At 38.1% G+C, this 20,163-nt stretch overlaps 1 protein-coding gene across 2 annotated transcripts in view; it reads left to right on the top strand.

Annotated features, from left to right (window-relative positions):
• Positions 1-14,487, top strand: part of C1galt1 (core 1 synthase, glycoprotein-N-acetylgalactosamine 3-beta-galactosyltransferase 1) — a 40,132-nt gene extending 25,645 nt beyond the window's left edge. For both annotated transcript variants that reach the window (XM_028869844.2, XM_028869846.2), the window contains exons 2-4: positions 1,473-1,709; positions 5,315-5,982; positions 9,736-14,487. In XM_028869844.2, the coding sequence (XP_028725677.1) occupies positions 1,473-1,709; positions 5,315-5,982; positions 9,736-9,939 (1,109 nt within the window). In that variant the 3' untranslated portion in view covers positions 9,940-14,487. The remainder of the gene's footprint in view (positions 1-1,472; positions 1,710-5,314; positions 5,983-9,735) is intronic.
• The last annotated feature ends 5,676 nt before the right edge of the window (positions 14,488-20,163 follow it).

Raw genomic sequence — 20,163 nt, 5'->3', positions numbered from 1 at the left:
TGTGTGTGTGTGTGCACATGAAGGCCAGGAAAGGCCTTCCATAGAGTCAAATTATAAGTACTTGCAGGCTACCCAGTTGTTACATGGGTGCTGAACTCTGGTTTTCACGATTATGCAGCAAGGTCTCTTAACTGTTGAACTATTTCCCAAGCTTGACTTTTTAAATTTTCTATTTTCTTGTCTATAAAATGGACATTTTGAGAATGGAAACTAAAATTATATGTGGATAGTGCCTAGCATATGATAGATGCTTAGCATTTAAAATTTTTTCTTGGCGAATGGGAAATTATATACTTAAGGCCACCCTCACTGGTTGTTAGCAAACTTAAAAAGTAACTTGGTTGGGAAGCAGTTCAGTAGGTATTCTTTGAGCCCCTGATATTCTAGGGACCATACTAAATCTGATGATATTCAGATGCCATGCAGGACTTGGTAAGCCAGTGGGTTAACAGAGAGAGGCTTGAGCAGCCAGAGTCTATCTACATCCAGCAATGTTGTGAAACAAGTCTTTGGAGTAGGAGGCAACAGACTTTTGTTAAGGGCTAGGTAAAGCTTTACTGGGCATGTTTCTTCTATTGCAGCTGTTCAGCACTGATTTGGAACCAGCCACAGTCAGCATACACAGGAATGGAGGGATGGGCATGGATGCATTTAGATAAAACTTCATTGCAAAAACAAGAACCTATGGCCATTCCCTACCCACCCAGGCTGGATGACTTTTACGCTTTTTTTTTTTTTTAACTGTTGATAATTTATTATTTGTGGTAGCGTAGCACACAGAATGAGTATTAATTACTCAGAATTATGTTTCTGTGGAAGTGGGTAAGGATACAGGCCATTCTGTGAGGGACTACATGCATTTAATTGTCCTACTGTTTTAGATTGTTCATCTCAGGCTGCTTGCTTTGTTTCTGGAAATGCTCAGTCTCCTTTTCATGGAGCTCATCTTCATGGTGTTTCTTCAAGACAGCCAGTTGGTCTCTAGTCTTCCCTCCCCAGAGCCCCCACTGGCTTCTCAGATGGAACCGGTGATCCTGTCCAGGCTCTCCTACTCAGAGAGACGTGGCTTTACATGTTTAAAGAACAGGATGAAACAGAGACAGTCTGTAGCTCACAAAGCCCGAAGCATTTTTGATTTCTGGTTCTTCACAGAATTTGCTAACTCCTCATTGGAGAATAGAGTAAGTGATGATTGCTACAAAAGTTGACAGCCAAGGATGAAAAGGATCTCTGGCTCTGCCAACAGTAGCGAGTCCACCTGCTACTTGCTTGGGATTGTTCACAGAGGGCTGTGAACAAAGCTTAGGCAAGGAGGCGGTAAATACTTCTACAAATGTTTCCCTACACAAGGTGTCAGCTTCCCATGAAGACTAAAGCTCAGAATTTTTTTCTTGATAATGTCGATTGCTTGATAATTTTATAACAGGATGCTAATTTTTAAATTATTATTTATTACTTTTCTTTTTTTACAGAAATACACTCTCGGGAAATGGCCTCTAAATCTTGGGTGAATTTTTTAACCTTCCTCTGTGGATCAGCTATAGGATTTTTTTTATGCTCTCAACTATTCAGTAATTTGTTGGGAGAAGAGGTTGACACCCAGCCTAATCTGCTTCATAATGATCCTCATGCTAGACATTTGGATGATAATGGACACAGTCACCCCAAGGGACAAGTGAACTTCAATGCAGACTCTAGCCAACATAAAGGTAAGGTGTGTGTTGTAAGAAGTGTGTGACTGTTGAGTGTGCTGGAAAGTTACATACATCTCAGTATATTGTCATCAACACCTGTTGATTGAAATGAGCCTTGTGTGTCAGATATTAAGGTGATTTTTGGTCTGTTTGCCTTGGGAGAAAAACCCAAGATTTATTTAAGGGTTAATAATTTTAAATTAGTTTTAAATGGAAATGGTTCATAAACCATGATATAGAGAAAGACATGAGTTTGGAGAAATTTTTCTTTAGGGTCAGTTTTGTTAGGATTTATATGAACTGTCTGGTTTCTGTTACCCTAGAGAAACACATAAGATGTGTATATCTTAATTTACATTTTTGTCAGTGGTTAACCAATCATTTTTCTTTTTGAGGGCCAGAGAGGTGTAGAAGTAACGAAAGTAAGTGTACATTACAAGGCTTTTCTCCTGGTGCTTAGCACTGAAACTAGACTTTTTCAGTGCAGTCTTCTGTGTATCCCTTGAATGTTGGTTTCTCTGTGTTTCTGTTCTTTAGCTCTGTCTGTATGATGTCACCAATTCTTGAAACTTTCATTCCCGCCTTTTCCTAACTGAGTTTATATCTTCAGCCTATTTCCAGACAATGAGAGAAGACATTATTAACACAATACAAACATCTCTGCAACTGATTGATTTGGCAGAACAGAATACAAGTAGGTTAGGAGTGATTGGAATTGCAAAATGGAAAAGCTCCCTCTGCTTGAGAGTTGGTTCTTTTATCATCTTAGCAGTAAATTGTGTCTTTCTACCTCTCATACAGAGATTAGGGGTTAGGGTATCAAAACCTGGTTGTATGTTATCAACTAATGCTGCACATGCGTAGTGTAGCAGATTGTCATGTTGCATGACTTTCTGCACAGTGATCTATGGTGTTCTGTGTTGTTACAGACCAGTTCACTTGCTGTGTACTTACTCCGTTGCACAGCTCCCTGTCTTCAGATGATTAAGGGAGGCCGCTGAACTTCACTGTATGCACATGTATTTGAAAAATCTGACCTTCCTAGGCCACAGAATGTGGATAATGCTAAACATTCCCTGACCCCACTCTCAGTGTGTAAATTAAACTCCTTTCCTCCCCACTCCCAGAATGCTGTTTTCCTGTTTTCTCCTTATTTTATCTTAACAACCAGTGGTGTGACCTGGAAACTATGAAACTGGGGGACATACTTATTTTCTCATCTCAGTTGGTTCCAGTTCTTACTGAATTCTAACAATTCTGCATTGCCCTTTTCCAAGATCTCTTCTCTTAGTCCAAGTGTGTTTTCCCTAAGTCAGGCTTGCAGCTACCTGCACATCCTTCTACTTGATGTGCCCATGCCTTTTCTTCTAGAGAGCTTTTACTGAGGACCCTGTCCTGCATCATTTTTAGTGCCACACCATTTCTTCCCTTCTCTGTTTTGCCCATGTTCTTAGATCACTGCTCTCATTTAGTAAGCCCCACAGTTTCTTTTCCCTTAGCACACAGAACTCTTTGAACATACATCTGTCCGACTGGATGGAGAGATGGCTCAGATGGTTAAGAGTACTAGCTGTTTTTTTCCAGAGGACCTGGGTTTGATTTCCAGCACCCAAATCGAGGCCTACAACAGGTTGTACCTCCATTTCCAGAGGGATCTGATACCCTCTTCCGGCCTCCATGGGCACTTTATGCCATGTGCATTACAGATATACAGACAGGCAAAACACCCAAACATTTAAAATAAATATATCTTTTTCAAAAATAATCCTATGTCACTGCATTTCTTACTGGTTTACTTGTGAAGTTCCCTGCTAAACTGAATTCTGCTCTGGTAAGAAATGTTCCTGTTCATATTTCTACTTCTGTGCTAGCACATTTATTAGGACAAAAGAACTAATAAAAAGACTGAGAGGACCTACCAGATCCCAGCTGTGGGAGTAAAGCTGTCTTGTCCTACATATATCGTTTTTGCTGTCCACTTTGGTGTGTCTGTGTGACTAAGAGATTGATTTCTTAGTTCCATGAGCAGTGGATGCTTTCTAACAACAGATTGTAGAGTCGCCTGCTCTGGATTGAGTTCTTGATATTCCATGGCATGAGAATTCTTTCATGCCACCTCACCTTTTCTTCTGTTCTTTTTTAGTCAGTTAACTATTTAACCCTACCTCATTGTTAATCTTTTACAGGACCAAGGCTTCAACAATTAATTGACCTTTCCCCTAAAAGTGTTGCACCTTCTTAGGATTAACTAGAGCTTTCTTATCAAGTGTGGCTTATAGATTCATACTGGTCTGTAACTAAGTAAGTGTTGAAATCAGGAGTAAAACAGTGATTTACCAAATAATTTTGTCTAGATCTAAAAATAGAGATTCAGTGCTTGTATTTTAAATATTCCAAAGCTGAGAGTTTTCTATTGATTAATTGTTATCATATCTATAAAAGTATAGGCCTCTAGCAATTGGAAATAAAGATTGCTCCTTTACCACATATCATTTAAAAAGCCCTGGTCTATGGCCACATACTTATGTACATACGTAAATATGTACTAATTAAGCGCAAGTTATTAATAACAATAAAGCCACAAAGAGGACATGGAGTTGGGGGAAGAAGGAGTGGGACACTAGGGAGTTGGATGGACATAGTGGTGGATGACCAATATACACTGTATAAATGTATACAACTTGTGAAGAAGAAAAGTGGTTTGAAAAAGCACTATTCTAGATGTTCTAATTGAACTCTTCCTCTAGACCAGTGATGCTCACATTTTGGTGGACAGCCTGAGAATTGTTTATACCTAGGCTATGGGTCAGTTTCAGTTCCTAAGCTCAGTACTGTGTGTAGTAGGCATTTTCATCAAACCTTGTTTGTGGTATTCTGCTGTATGTTCTGACAGGAGCCTCCTATGTCTTTGCAAACTGGAAGCTTACAGAGACACTGCTCTAGATAATTCCAGAAATCCTACCTCTACCTATTGCTCTGTTCTGTTTCTAACTGCTGGGTTTGCATTTGGGGATGAGTACATAGTACTATCTGAGCAATCTCAACCCTACATTAACTCCTATGCTTTGAAATGATGGCATCATCAAAGTCTTCAAGAACACCTCAGGGTACTTGTCAAAATTTATAACAATTGACTCATGACATTCAAAACTGAACTGACTTGAGCAGCATGGTTTGCTTGTTATTGTTTTTATTCTTCTGTCTTTTAGAAACTCGTTCACAGCAGTGAGAAATTCCCAGGAATGCTCCTCTACTTTCTTTGTAGTATTAAGTATCGAGGAGAGACTGTGTGAGATGGTCTTTGAGTATGGATTGCTGGCTCTGGGGTGGGGCCTGCTACACTACTGCACTTCAACCAACTTCCCAGAGGATGTTGGTATTTTTGGTCAATTCGATCGGGTAGTAAGCACTTAGTCGCTGGTAATGCTTCAGAGATGTTGTGGATGAAACTGACAATAAATTAGAATGTCAAGTCATGTTAGGTTGTGTTTTTCTCAAAGTCATTAATAACAGATGGGTAAATAGAGCCTTGGAAATAATTTATGAAAAGTTGTTTTGGTATGATTTATTAGGATTTTACATCCATGTAAATGTAACTTTTAAAAATGTTTATTTGATAGATGAGAACACGGACATTGCTGAGAACCTCTATCACAAAGTTAAAATTCTTTGTTGGGTTATGACAAGCCCTCAAAACCTAGAGAAAAAGGCCAAACATGTCAAAGCTACATGGGCCCAGCGTTGTAATAAAGTGTTATTTATGAGTTCAGAAGAAAATCAAGACTTCCCTGCTGTGGGATTGAAAACCAAAGAAGGCAGAGAACAACTCTACTGGAAAACAATTAAAGCTTTTCAGTATGTGCATGACCATTATTTAGAAGATGCTGATTGGTTCATGAAAGCCGATGATGACACTTACGTCATACTGGACAATCTAAGATGGCTGCTGTCAAGGTATAACCCTGAACAACCCATTTACTTCGGGAGGAGGTTTAAGCCGTATGTGAAGCAGGGCTACATGAGTGGAGGAGCAGGGTATGTACTAAGCAAAGAAGCCTTGAGAAGGTTTGTTGATGCATTTAAAACAGAAAAATGTACGCATAGTTCCTCCATCGAAGACTTAGCACTGGGAAGGTGCATGGAAATTATAAATGTAGAAGCTGGAGATTCCAGAGATACCACTGGGAAAGAAACTTTCCACCCATTTGTACCAGAACATCACTTAATCAAAGGTTATCTACCAAAAACATTTTGGTACTGGAATTACAACTATTATCCTCCCGTAGAGGTAAGTCTAGACGTTGTTATTACTTTACAAATACTTGGGTCGCACTTCTGTTTACTTGAAAATAAAACAACAGACTAGTTAATATGCATATGTTTCATTAGTATCAATAACTGGAATCTTTTTTAATGTATAGAACGACAGTATAACAAAGCAGATGAGAATAGAGGCCCCAGCCAGTCATTCAGTAGACATCTATTGATACCTCTGTATGCCAGTCACTAGCATATGGAAGTCAGTACATCAAGTTCCAGTTTCTTTATGTTCTACACAAAGAGCTACCAAATAAATAGGCACACTCATAAAGATGTGACTTTAAATAATGACAGAGTCATAACCCAGAGCCTGTGAGTTATGACTCGTTTGACAAACTTCTATCACTAGAAGTATTTACATAACAATTCATAACTAGCAAAATTATAGTTATGAAGTAGCAACAAAAATAATTTGATGGTTGGGGGGTTGCCACAACATGAAGAGCTGTATTAAAGGGTCACAGCGTTAGGAAGGTTGAGAACCACTACACAAAAGAAAATCAAGGAGACTGTGACCTGAAGTGGGGTAGGCTACCATACGGAGATGACCCTGAGCCAAACTTTGGGTAAGGCTAGCAAGTTGTGTGAAAATTTAAATAATGAGCCGTATAGTTATCAGGGGAGAAAATTAAGGTTCAGAAAGACTAGGTTCAAATCCTATTCTTCCACTTCATGGTTGGGTGATCTTGATGTACAAGATTTGGCTAGTCTTTGAGCCTCAGTTTCTTCATTTGTAAAACAGTTGTGATCTGTCTGTCATTTACTTGTAATTACAGTGTAGTATAGCCTCTGACAGTTTTTAATGATAAACATGGCTCTAGTTTGTATCTTAATCTACATTTCTCAGCGTTGTACCTGACTTCCATTGTCTTTATGAACTCTCTCAGATGTGCACATCTGACTTAACCAAGTATAACTCGATTGACAGATGTCTTGTAGACAGTTGAGGCTTCTGTGTCCTTCCAGTCTAGTTCTCTTATCTCTTTCCTCTAAACACTGCCAGAAATTAAATGTTACTCATCACCACGCGAGCTTTTATATTTTCCTACATGTTGATACAAACATAAATAAGTCAGCATTTGTTGTGGATTTTAAAATCAGATTATAGCACTTACATCTTCTTACAAAGTTCCATTTTCGCATGTTGAGATATATTGACATTGATATATCTCTGCTTCATTCATCTGAATATGCTATAATTAATTTGTTTTACTGCTGATAGGAGAAAACCTGCATGCCTATTATAAGCACCACTACAGTGAATTACTCAATGAGGCTAGGATTATCAAACCTGGCATTTCAGATTCTGTTATTGATTAGCAATGCCTTTAGGAAGTCACTAGTTCTTAATGCTGTCTTTTCTGGCCCTAACATATAAATAGTACACTTCCGGGTACCACTCCAAGCCAGTATTTCCAAATGGTATACGACGTTTTCTGTCTACTGTTGGAAGACTTGATGTTCTGCTTTACATTCTGAACCCCTTCTCATATAAAAACACATTCCCATTCACCATTACAATCATGTAACAGATATACCAGATACACAGGATATTTCATAAAGAGTGTCAGAAATTCCACACAGGCACAGCAGTAGCAAAGGGACACAATGCTTGCCATTCTGTAAGCAGTAGAATATCCTTCCTTCCTTTTTTTTTTTTTTTTTTTTTTTTTTAGTTTTTCGAGACAGGGTTTCTCTGTGTAGCTTTGCGCCTTTCCTGGAGCTCACTTGGTAGCCCAGGCTGGCCTCGAACTCACAGAGATCCGCCTGCCTCTGCCTCCCGAGTGCTGGGATTAAAGGCGTGCGCCACCACCGCCCGGCTCCCTTCCTTCTTTTTAAGGGTACTTTTAAGAGGGGCATGTTTAACAATATGCTTTATAAGAGCAAAATAAAGTATCTTCTACTTGAATCATAATGGCTTTTAAATTGTAAGGTTTTTTTTTCCCCTTATAAAAATATATTCCAATAGGCTGAAGATTCTAAAACAAAATGCGAGTATTGAAATTGTATAAATCTTCTAAAATTTATCAGAAAGTTCTAAAATACCCAGCATGGAACCAAAATACCATTATTCAATTATCTTACAATAATTTTTCTCTTTGCAGTGTGAATTCTTTTTTTCAAAGTTTCTAAATGTACATAAAAATATAAAAATGTACATTTTTCTCTGTAATAATCACTAAGAATATGGATTTTATTGTTGCTTTGGAGTTGGGCTTAATTGTTTTGTTTTGGTCTCTATTCTTTTGTGTGAGAAAGGAGGCTGGCCTTGAACTTGCAGTGACGCTCCAGTGTCTGAGTGCTGTGATTTCAGAGTTGTGCCACTACACTTGCTTACAAAATTGTTTAGGTAGCAAGTTAAGACATTGATAGGTTGATCAGAACTGTGGAGTTCAGAAACGACAGAATCTAATTTACTCTTTATTTCAGGGTCTTTTTTTTTTGTACATTAATTTTAGTCTGTCTGAAACATAGTCTGAGATGGAGAGCTCCTGATTTTTTTCACGTTGTTATAGTTTCATTTCTTAGACTTACATAGTACAACTTCATCATATACCATAGCATCACCTGTAGGAGGGGCAGAGCCTGGGGTTCTAGTCCTGGGTGGTTCTTTGGGGATTTGGCCCATATTGTTTTGAACCTTTTACCTTTAAGATTTTTTGAACCATTAAGTATGTATTGCTCTCCCTCTTTTTCTTTCTGAAAGTGTTTTGACAACAGTCATGTAGCTTTCTTTGCATATAACTCATTAATTTAATGAAAATGGTATCTTTGCCCAGGAAGTTTTTGAATCGATGGTGAAATGTATAGTTTCCCTCGGGTTGTTGTATCTTTTGTTTGTTTATTTTAGATTGGGGGGGGTGACTTTTGCTTGTGTATATGTCTGCTGCTACAGGAGATCAGAGGAGAAGAGGGTGTTGGACCCTCACACTGCAGTTTTGGGTGATAGTGAACCACCATGTGTGTAGGTGCTGGGAACTGAACCTGGGTCCTCTGCAGGAGCAGCAGCACTCTGAACCCTGAGCCCTCCCTCAATCTCCAGGGGGCTACTCCTTAAAGATCCCCCTTCTTACTTGGGCTTTTTACTTAACTGACATATATGAAACTGTAGACGGTTTCTTTTCAGTACTGAACCTAAAGCATCACACATGCTAGTCACGCACTCTACCCCTGGACTGTATCCTCAGCCCTCTGAGAACTTTTAAAACTAGCTTAGAATCTGCCTGTTGTAACATTGTTTATATCTGATGATTTTTTTTTTCACTTGAAACTCTTGCCACCCTGCAGTAGCTTGGAGTCACCTACAAGGGACCACTTTGTTTTCTTGCTAATAATTATAGTACTTTTTTACTTACTGTATTTTATTTATAATGCTTAAGAACAATATTTTAGCCATCCACTTAAAAATGTCAGGCAAATAAAGCCTTATTCTTTGTATAGCGACCCCTTTACTTTGAAGAAATCAAGAATTTTAGATGGTTAAGCACTAAATAATGTTGGAAAACACAGTTTTAGTTAAAGTGCTTCGGCAGTTCCAGGTTTGGTTTTAAATTCTTGGAACTGAGAGAACTGTGGGCGTCTTACACCATCTGATGGGTTAGGGCCTCTGCTTTCCCCCTCAAGCTGTGATGCTTCAGTGTTATATATAACTAGTGCGAATGTGTGGAATGTGTGCTACTGTGCCGCTTATTAACAATGTCCAATTCTGTTATTCTTTTAGGGTCCTGGTTGCTGTTCTGATATTGCAATTTCTTTTCACTATGTTGATTCTACAACTATGTATGAATTAGAATACCTCGTTTATCATCTTCGCCCATATGGTTATTTATATAGATATCAACCTGCCTTACCTGAGGATATACTAAAAGAAATTAATCAAGCAAACAAGAAAGAAGATACAAAAGTAAAATTGGGCAACCCTTGAAAGCAGAACGCGAGTGGACTGAGGTTAAATGGTCTACATTGCACTGAAGGACTCCTGCCTTTCTGACAAAACCCTGAAATCCCACTGAGGAACCCATCTGAAGTGAACATTCCATATAGAAATTTTTCCAGTGGATGACTGTAATCTAAGCATTTAAAGAGCTGTGAAGTCTGTTAAAATGTGTTTTGATACAGTAATATATAGATATAAATATATATATATGAAGAATTTGTGTTCTTCAAATGGTGACAGAAGAGCTAGAAAGACTGTCCTGTTCCTGACAGTGTGTTGTCACTGAAGCTGCAGTGGTTCCGTTTGTAATCACCTGCTGCACCGCACCGATAGAACACAGTGCTGAACAGATCTGCCTTAAAGCCAGAAAGAAATACTGTTGCTCAATAGACACTCTGCTCATGTGTATACGATACAAACCAGCCTCCCGGTTGCCGAATGAAAACTTTTCTGTGATTATATTACTTATAATTGGCAGTGTTTCCTCAAGAAGTAGGATGAGATTGACACTGAGCCCGAAGTTCACTAATAAACCACATTTTCTGATTACTATGGGCCTTGACTGCAGTATATGCTTAGTTCTATATATAATTAACCTTGTACCAAGTCCCCATTCTCTCCTCTCTGGTGTTTGACTCTTGAATAACATTCTCACTGTTAATGCTTATTTACTCAAAGCATTGGCAGCATTCTGTAAAACATGCATTTAAAAATACTCTGTTCCCAAATTCACCCTTTGTTAATTGTGGGTAACTTAATTAAATTTAACGCTATTTGGACAAGCTTTTCTTGTATTGGTACCACTCTCGGGAATTATTAATGACATTGTAAATCGATTGTTTCGAAGTTTTTCCAGCTACATAATTATTGTTCCTTTTATTTTCATCCTGTGGAGATGAAATTTGTTGTGCCTTTCATAACTTACTTAAAGCACTTTTAAAATTAATTTTTATGTCTGATGTGCCTGTTAACACTGGCAAAAATTTTTGAATGTGGCTTTTGGCCAGCATTAAATAATAACACTAGTAAGTAAAGAACACATCAACAAACTAAAACATCATATACTTTATTTATAAATAACAACTTACTTCATGCTGAATTCTTATTTGGAGGTAATTATCTTGCCAGTGTAATTCCAATAGCAGAGTCCCATTCAAAACTGCCATCAGAAGGAATCTGCGTATCATTCCAACCCCAGTGGCTGCTCAGAGTTCCTGAGAGGATAGAAAAACTTCTCTCTCTCTCTCTCTTTTTTTTTTTTTTGTCATCAGCAATACTGAGTATAGAGCAGAATATTTTACAGATTTTCCATAAAATTATTTTTAATTGTGAATGATTTACTTTTCTCACTATGTTAATCTTACATGATTATTACACCATTGACTCTGTAGTTTGGCTGAATAATAAGTATAAATAATATATATTTATTGTGCCAAACCATAACCTCTATAGATGATATATTTGAAGGGGTGTTTATTTCATTGGCTAGTTATGGATCACTGTCCACATGATGAAAATCAAACCAACTTTACAAATGACTTTGGTTTGAGTTGGTCTCATGGTAGTGCCATCTACTGGTACCCTAGGCATTATAATCTGTTCTTTGAACAGCTCTCTACCATGGTTTGGACATGTGTGTTACTCTTCTTTACTAGCAGAGTAAATGATTTCTCTGAAAACCTTAACATTCATTCATAAGAAATCGTTGCAGTGAGTCCTGGGCTACAAAGTCAAGCAGTCTGGCTTTTAAGTTCCCCATCACTATTTATGTGACCTTGAACAATTCACTTAATCTTTCTGTGCCTGAATCTCCTCATCTAAAAATTAGGGATAATGATACTACCTACCTCACAGGATATTAAATGAAAATTATATAAATGAATAGATGTGAGATTATTAGAATGCTGTCTGGCCCAGAATGGGACATGGTTTTAAGTGTAAGGTTTTATTCTGTTACCTTGGAGTATAAATAATTTGATTTAGATAAATGAAATGATCAAATCAGATCTGAAGGAAATATTTTGCATATTTCTAACAGTAAGTAATATATAGTATTCATCTAGTGCCTGCTGTATTTCAGGTACTGATCTTATTTACATTTGTGTTAATCTTCACAAATTGGGTTATTCCCATATTGTAGATGAGGAGACTGAGGCTCAAAGAATTTTAAAATGTTTTCACTGTCATAATACTAGTAAGGAAGAAGGCTGGGATTTATAGTCCAAACCTGTGTGTTGTTTGTATTATGTCAGCTCTAGGGTTAATTTCGTGTGTGTGTGTGTGTGTGTGTGTGTATGTATGTATGTATGTATGTATGTATGTGTGGAGTAATGAGATATGTATACACACACACAGACATGTATGAATACAATATACCATCTGGTACTTTTAGCCAGTAATAGTCCAAGTGGTCAGAGAGCTAAATTGGTGTGGTGATTCTTAAGTTGTGATTCTCTCACCCTTACCTGGAGTTTGAGATGGAGATCTCGTGTTGGTTTTTAGCATGAGGCCCTGGAGTATGCATTCATTAACCAGATGCCTTCTAGTGAGAGGTATTAGATTAACACTGCTGGCAGCTTGTTGGAACTTGCAGCCCCTCTCCAGCCCTCCCAGGTCACCTAAGTCAAAACTCCAAGATAGGGGCTAGCAGTTTGGTTTAAAGAAGACCTGAAGGTTAGTCTCAACATAATCCTGTGTTGAGATCCATTGCCTGTTTACCTACTTGATTTTGGTGCAAATAGTCTTTGGAACACACTCAGGATTTCTGCCCAGGAGAGAGGCATTTTTCAAAGACTAAAACATGTTTTAAATCAGTGTAGTCCAGGATCATACTGCATTAAAAGTAAAATGCTATAGCATTTAAAGGGTCAGTGCATCATTGGTTTTGGCAAAATTCTTTGCTTCCCTATCAAAATCTATAATCCTCCAAGTTGAGTCATTTTACACTGAGCAAAACAGGTTCAGTAAGCGCTAATATGTACATATGGATTCATTAAAACATATGTAAATTAATATCATGAAAAATGTCCACTAGTTGATAAAAATTTCCAGTAGAAGTAGTAAATGCTACTGTATAATACACCAACTATTTTCTGCTAATTTATACCATCAGCTTAGGTTTTGTCACTTTCAAAATCATTTGCCTATCCTATGATCTAATGAAGCAAAATTTGTCTCCCAAGTATATGTAGAGCACATTAAACAAGGTTTGGTGGTGATAATGATTTATTTGCCATCTTTTAGATTAAGATCTCTGTCATGTGAATAATTGATTGTAGTGTGGTTTCAAGGCATAAGATTTAATAAAATCTTATGTTCTCTATTAATAATATGCTTATGTTTTGCTAGTGGGAAATTCATAGATACGAAGCAGGTTTTTGTCCCAGAGTTTAGACTATTTGAACATATCTAAATTTCAGAGATCAATTTGTTACTATAAAGGATGACAAAATAAATCACTGACCAGTTCATATACTGTGTTTTGAATGTGGTAATTGGGTTTGAGCATTAAGTTTGCTAACTGGTTTTCATGGTTGTTTCTTGAGTTTGAGTTTTTTTTACCCTCTTAGCCTGTCAAACTATTGCTAGATCGAGGCCCTGTTATACTTGAAAGACATCCTCACTTGGTTTGTCAGCTCCTACCTAGCTGTGTTCTTGGACTGTGAGTTCAAGAGGTCATTGTTCTGTCTTTGATACTTCCTTTCTGCTTAACCTCCACTTTCTAACTCCTTATAGTGCTGTCTCCTTGCGGTTGATTTGGGTGACCAGAATGTCTATCATTTGTGATGATTTTATGCCTACTACATTTAGGTTTCCCATGAGGCTAAAAATACAACAGTAGTATCTGCCGGCTCTCAGGCCACTTACCCTAATTGAACGTGTACAACCTATAACAGTCCCACATTGTTAATTAAAGGAAGTAAAGTTATTTACCCTCCTCTTAAAAGAAAAGAAAAAACACATTGACTTCACTTCTCTTGGTTTGTAGTAGGCCTGATAGAAACATTTGTGGGAAATCTGGTAGATAAGCTGTGGTATATTTTACACTAATGTAACCTCTATTGATTAAAGATAACTTATGGTTGGTTATATATCAGAGCTGTATTGAAATCTTAACAATGATTAAAATGAGAACTTCATACAGATTCAACTTAAAAGCAGCATTACAGTTGAATGTACTTCGTTTCAACTCCCTTACCTCCTAAGTTTTCAGTTACATAAGTTAAATTTGAGTAACTTTGCAGGGCGCTATAAATGAATGGTCTACATGAAGTGTTTTATTAGAGGGAAACTAACCTCACTGCTAAGCAGTGTGTTGTATTATACAGTGAATGTTCGTGTTTTGGAATTTAAAAATTATTTAAAGTAATAGTGTCAATGAAGGGTTTAAAAATGTCTGGTGACTTGCTTATTTTAAGTGATCACCATTAAGTCAGAAAAAAATGTATTTTTAAATGTTTTTTAAAGTGCCTTTTGAGAATTTTTAAACAATGGATTCAAACAACTGCATAAAATAAATGACCATGTTCAAAATTGCTTCATCTGTGTATTTTTAACTGATGTAAGGGGTAGATATCTTTTATGGATAGTTTTCGGGATTTTTCTATCAAAGCTTTTCTGTTTGTACAAGCTTTCATAATTGTTCTAGAATATTATGTAAAGTAACAGAATATTCCACATGTGACTTAGAATAATGCACCTTTAAAATGAGATCATCTACTCACAGTCCTGGAGAGAAGGAAAGTGGGGGAAAAAGGAGGGGAGAGAGAAGAGATAGTAGGGAAGGAGAGGAGAAAGATTGCTTTCCCGTTCTCAAGTATTTTTAATCTTTCATGTAAACTGAGGAATCTGTTTATTCAATAAGTAATTATGCTGAGCATCAGCTAGAAATACAGTGATGAGTAGGACACAGGCTCCCTGTTCTCCAGCTGTCGTTCTTGAGCCAGGAAATAAGTCAGTAGAGAGAAGTGATACTAGAACAAAGACCATTAAAAAAGCAGAGGCCAGCCTGGGCTACAGAGTGAGTTCCAGTACAGGCACCAAAGCTACCCAGAGAAACCCTGTCTCGAAAAACCAAAAAAAAAAAAAAAAAAAGCAATTTGAAAAAGAACTTTGAGAAAGTAACTCCAACATGAATGACAGACATTTTGTGAGTTTCTGAAGTCATCTATCTATACCTTTGAAATTCTTTGTTCTTGGTACATAAAAATAGGCCACCATCTTTGCTTGAGCATGCCTTGGACACACGTGCGAGCTCATTAAGACATGATGATAGGCCAGAATACTTGATGTTTGTAGTCTGAATTCATCTGGTGCTCAGGTCTACTAATATTCAATTGCTCTGTGATATTTAGGATATAAATAAAAATTAACTTAGTATTCTTCTTAGGCAATTGATACAGATGTTTATGGGCTCTTGAGACTAACCAGTATAACTCAGTTTTAACCTGCTCCCTATATGTTCACCATTAGCATGCATACCTGCCTATGTGTGGCAGCAACTTTGGAAAGGTAAAGAGATACATGCCACCTCATACTGATTTAGTAACAGTATGGTGATTTGGTTGTAATGGTTTACTCACATGCCAAAATATGTTGGAGAGGATGTGGAACAAGGGAACACTCCTCCACTGACTGGTGGGAGTGCAAACTTGTACAACTACTTTGGAAATCAATATGGCGGTTTCTCAGAAAACTGGGCATCAATCTCTCTCAAGACCCAGCTACACCAGTCTTGGGCATATACCCAGAGGGTGCTCAATCATACCACACAGCATTATTTGTAATAGCCAAAAATCTGGAAACAACCTAGATGCCCCTCAACTGAAGAATGCATAAGGAAAATGTGGAACATTTATACAATGGAGTATTACTCAGCTGCAAAAAAAAAAAAAAAAAAAATGACCTCATGAAATTTGCAGTCAAATGGATGGAACTAGAAAAAAAAAAATCATTCTGAGTGACATAACCCAGACCAAAAAAGACAAACATATTATGTACTCACTCATAAGTGGATATTAGGTGTAAAGTATAGGATAACCAATCTAATCCACAGACCCAGAGAGGCTAGATAACAAAGAAGGCCCAAAGAGGAATGTATGGATTTCCCCGCAAAGGGGAAAAAGAAGAAATCTCCTGGGTGAACTGTGGGCGTGGGTGGGGGAAATAGAGGGACGGGAACTTGGAGCAGTTTGGGTGGGCTGAGTATGGGAGGTGGATTGGGGGAGGGACAGAGGGGGAGAGTAATGAAAGAGACATTTTGATGGAGGGGAGACATTTCGGGGTTAGGGAGAAACCTGGTACTGGAGAAACCTGCAGGAATCTGTAAGGATGACTCCGGCTAAGACTCCTAGCAATAGTGAAGGTAGTGCCTGAACTGGCCCTCTACTGTAATCAGATTGGTGAACACCCTAATTGTCATCAGAGATACTCTATCCAGTAACTGATGGAAGCAGATGCAGAGATCCACAGCCAAGCACTGGGCTGAGCTCCAGGAGTCTTTATGAAGAAAAGGAGGAAGAATTGTATGAGCCAGGGAGATCATGATGGGGGAGCCCACAGAGACAGCTGACCTGAGCTCGTGGGAGCTCTTGGACTATGGACCAACAGTTATGGAACCTCCATGGGACTGACCTAGGCCCTTTGCATGTATGTGACAGTTATGTAGCTTGGTCTCTTTGTAAGGCTCCTAGCAGTGAGATCAGGACCAGTCCCTGGCACTTAGCTGGCTTTGGGAACCTGTTCTCCATGCTGGTTTACCTTGCCCAGCCTTGCCGCAAGGGAGGAGCTCAGTCCTGTCTCAGCTTGATGTGCCATGCTTTGTTCAAGCCCATGCGAGGCAAAATGGAGAAGGAAGGGGAGTGGAAGGGAAGGCCACTGGGAGAAGAGGAGGGAGGGGAAACTGCAGTCTGTATGTAAAATAAATGAAAATAAAATAAATTTGTGATGCTAGTATTATCATTTTAAGTATTTATGTAAATACAGATTCACTCTTTTAAATTTTCCAGAAGTAGAACCTTTCAGTATTAAAAATAATACAAAACTCCTGAGTATATCTCTTTTCTAAAAGGAAGAGCCTTACCTTAAATATATATACTAATATATATTATATGTAATACATAGTTAAGAGACAGTGTAGACTATCCAATAGAAATTCTGTTAAGACCAAATGGATATTTAACAACTGAAGTTAAGTTCAGCAACTTTAGCATTCTCCAGATAAATCTGTACTAGTATCATGGAAGTATGTTTGCCAGCATTTTGAGTTATTTTTACTAATTAGTGAATTTTGTGCAAATGCTTAGAACTTTGGTCTTAAAACTATTTCTCTTGCCATTCTGTTACTGGTGGGGCTTGGGGGGTTTTATTGTCACATATTCTGCTTTTTTTCCATGACTGAAAATTTGTCTTTGGTACAACTGAACACATCTTCCACTGTAGTAAGAAAATTTCCCCCACCATTTTAAATGAAATTCAGCACTAGATGTTTAGTTGTGTTGAGTTTTCTAATGAATCCCTAGTTAAAGATTCACAGTACTTTGTCATTCATAAGTAAAGTGCCAGCAGTTTGGGCAAAATGCCCCAGTTTGGATTTTTGAAGGCTTCAACTGACTGTCACAGATACTATATTGCCTTTCCCCCTTGTAGTAACAGAATTAGACTTTGGATTGGGGTTCACTTTCCACCAATGTTGTTGTCCTTGTTACAATGTAAGAAGGTAGTGATAAAATCCAGAAGAAGGGATTTCAGCATTTCTACATTTCCTTTAGTTCTGTACAAAGTTGTCTTGTTTTTGTGTTGTTTAGTAAGATGTGTGTATGAGACAGTATTGTCTCAGTTACTTTTCTATTGCTGTGAAAAAAAAAAAAAAAAAAAAAAAAAAACCACGACCAAGGCAAAGTATAAAGAAAGCATGTCATTGGGCTTGTAGTTCCAGAAGGTTAGAGTCCGTGATGGTGGAACAAAGGCATGGTGGCAGGAACAGCTGAGCCCTCACATCTTAATCCAGAAGCAGGAAGCAGAGAGCACACTGGAAATGGTATACATTTTGTGAAACCTCAAAGCCCACCCCCAGTAGTACATCTCTTCCAACAAGACCACACCTCCTAGTCCTTCCCAGTTTCACTAACTAGGGACCAAATATTGAGACATGAACCATTGGGGGCCATTCTCATCAAATGACTACAGCTTGTTAGAGTCCATGGTGGCAAAGCAAAAGCATGGTGACAGGGACAGCTGGGAGCTCACATTTTAATCTCTGCGACAAGGCAGAGAGAGGGAGAGCTCTAGGAATCTTGCAGGAGTCTTGAAATCTCAGAATCACCCAATGACTCACCTCCTCCAACAAGGCCACACCTTCCTAATCCTTCCATAACAGTTCTACCAACTGGAGACCAAGTATTCAAACATGAGCTATGGGGACCATTATCATTCAAACCACTACAAGTATGGTTCTGGTTGTTTTAATAATTCCATTTCTCTTTAAAATATTAAAACTCTTGCCCCCTTTTCCCCTGAATTTAAACAGCTTTCTCAATGAGCTGAAATTATGCAGTTAGAATAATTGGCCAGAGATGACTTCTGGTTTATAAAGTAACTTTTAAAAACCTGCTTGCCCAGTTGAATTTCCCTGCCCTTTGCCTTTTGATTTCTGCTTCTTCAAACCTCACCCCCTATTCCCACCTCCACCAGCAACCCCCCATTGCCTTCTCATTGCTAACATTATAATTTGTTTCCATTTCTTATCAGCAGTAATATTTTGAAAAGTAGTTTGGAAATTATATCTTATTAGGTAGTTAAATGAGAAATACAATTAAGCAACTTTCCTATATGTCACTGAAAGATGACTGAGAATACATGCTAACATGAGCTACAGTTTTTTTCTTCCCTATGGAAATGTTTCTAAAACCTGCCTAGTGAACAAATGTGTACTTACATTCATACTACCCAGTGAGGTAAACTTAATTTAAAACTACAGTCGATACCATCTTCTTTGGCAAAATGGGCACTCGAGATTTTGACTGGCACTAATTAAAGGGAGCTCTCAGTAATGCAACCAGACATGCTTTCCCACTTGTTTGAAACAATGAGGCTGAATATTCTCTGGTTTGCCTGAGGTGACCTTCACACCACAGTGGAAAATAATGATTGGCATTCTGTAACAGCTGTGTCAGGAAGGTGACACTCCCTGTCACTGCCAGCAGTCTTTGGCATCCAAAACTTCTAGTCCTGTTAGTTTGAGAAGCAATTCTTTCCCAGCAGAAAGGAAGCATGGCTAGCTCCTTCAGACAGAGGGTGAGAAGGTAGCAAGAAGCCCAAGGTTGTCTCTTGGCTTTTACAAACGGCTTTGTACCTGATTTAATCCCAGGTGGGCTGAGGAATATAAAGGCGAGGCATGGGGAAGGGATGTGTACAATGACTGGAGAGAAGCAGATTTGAAATCTAATTCATCTTACAGTCTGTGGTCTCGAGGAGCTATGTATTACTGTCATTGGTTCAGATGCACATTGTCATCTTTCTGAAATGTCTGGACCTCTAACATCATGGAGCAAGTTAATCTTAAAGGTTTGAGGAAGTTGGCAAATAATAACCAGAAGAGGAGAGTATGTATTGCCCAGAGTGAACTATAAAGGACAAAAATATACATGCACTGTAATCTACCTCAGTTGGTAGAGCAACACCTTTGTAGACAAATGAGATTTCTGTCTTCAATATTAAAATAGTCCTCATTGCTGTATGACCTCTTTTTTTTTTTTTTTTTTTTTTGCCTAGACTACCTATAGTTCTGCTATTGAACTAGATCTCCAAACCATCTCTTCTTAAAATTTGAGGTGGGGGCTCTCTAAGTTGGCCAGGATATATATAAAATACTTGTGTCACCAGGCCCAGCTTCATCACCACCTCTTGAATCACAGTGTACTTTAAGATGCTGTGATTTCCCCCACGGCCTGATCCTATCATGTCATTTCCTTATTGTTTACTGATACTCGTTACTCAAATATTTAACTCTGCACACAAGTTCAGCTCCTAATCAAACATTTTAACTAATATTTGAGTGCCTACATCAAGTAAAGCACCAAACCGTATAATAGGCAAATGATTTGTTGTTGGTCTCAGAGAACTCACTTTCTATGAGGTATTAAAAAAAAATTAAAGCTAGTTAGATGCCCTAGGATTATACATCCAGGCAGTGAGTATGCTAGCCACTAAAGC

The sequence above is a fragment of the Peromyscus leucopus genome, chromosome 3, assembly GCF_004664715.2.
Source record: "Peromyscus leucopus breed LL Stock chromosome 3, UCI_PerLeu_2.1, whole genome shotgun sequence".
Taxonomy (NCBI): Eukaryota; Metazoa; Chordata; class Mammalia; order Rodentia; family Cricetidae; genus Peromyscus; species Peromyscus leucopus.
This window is presented reverse-complemented; position numbering and strand designations above follow the sequence as displayed.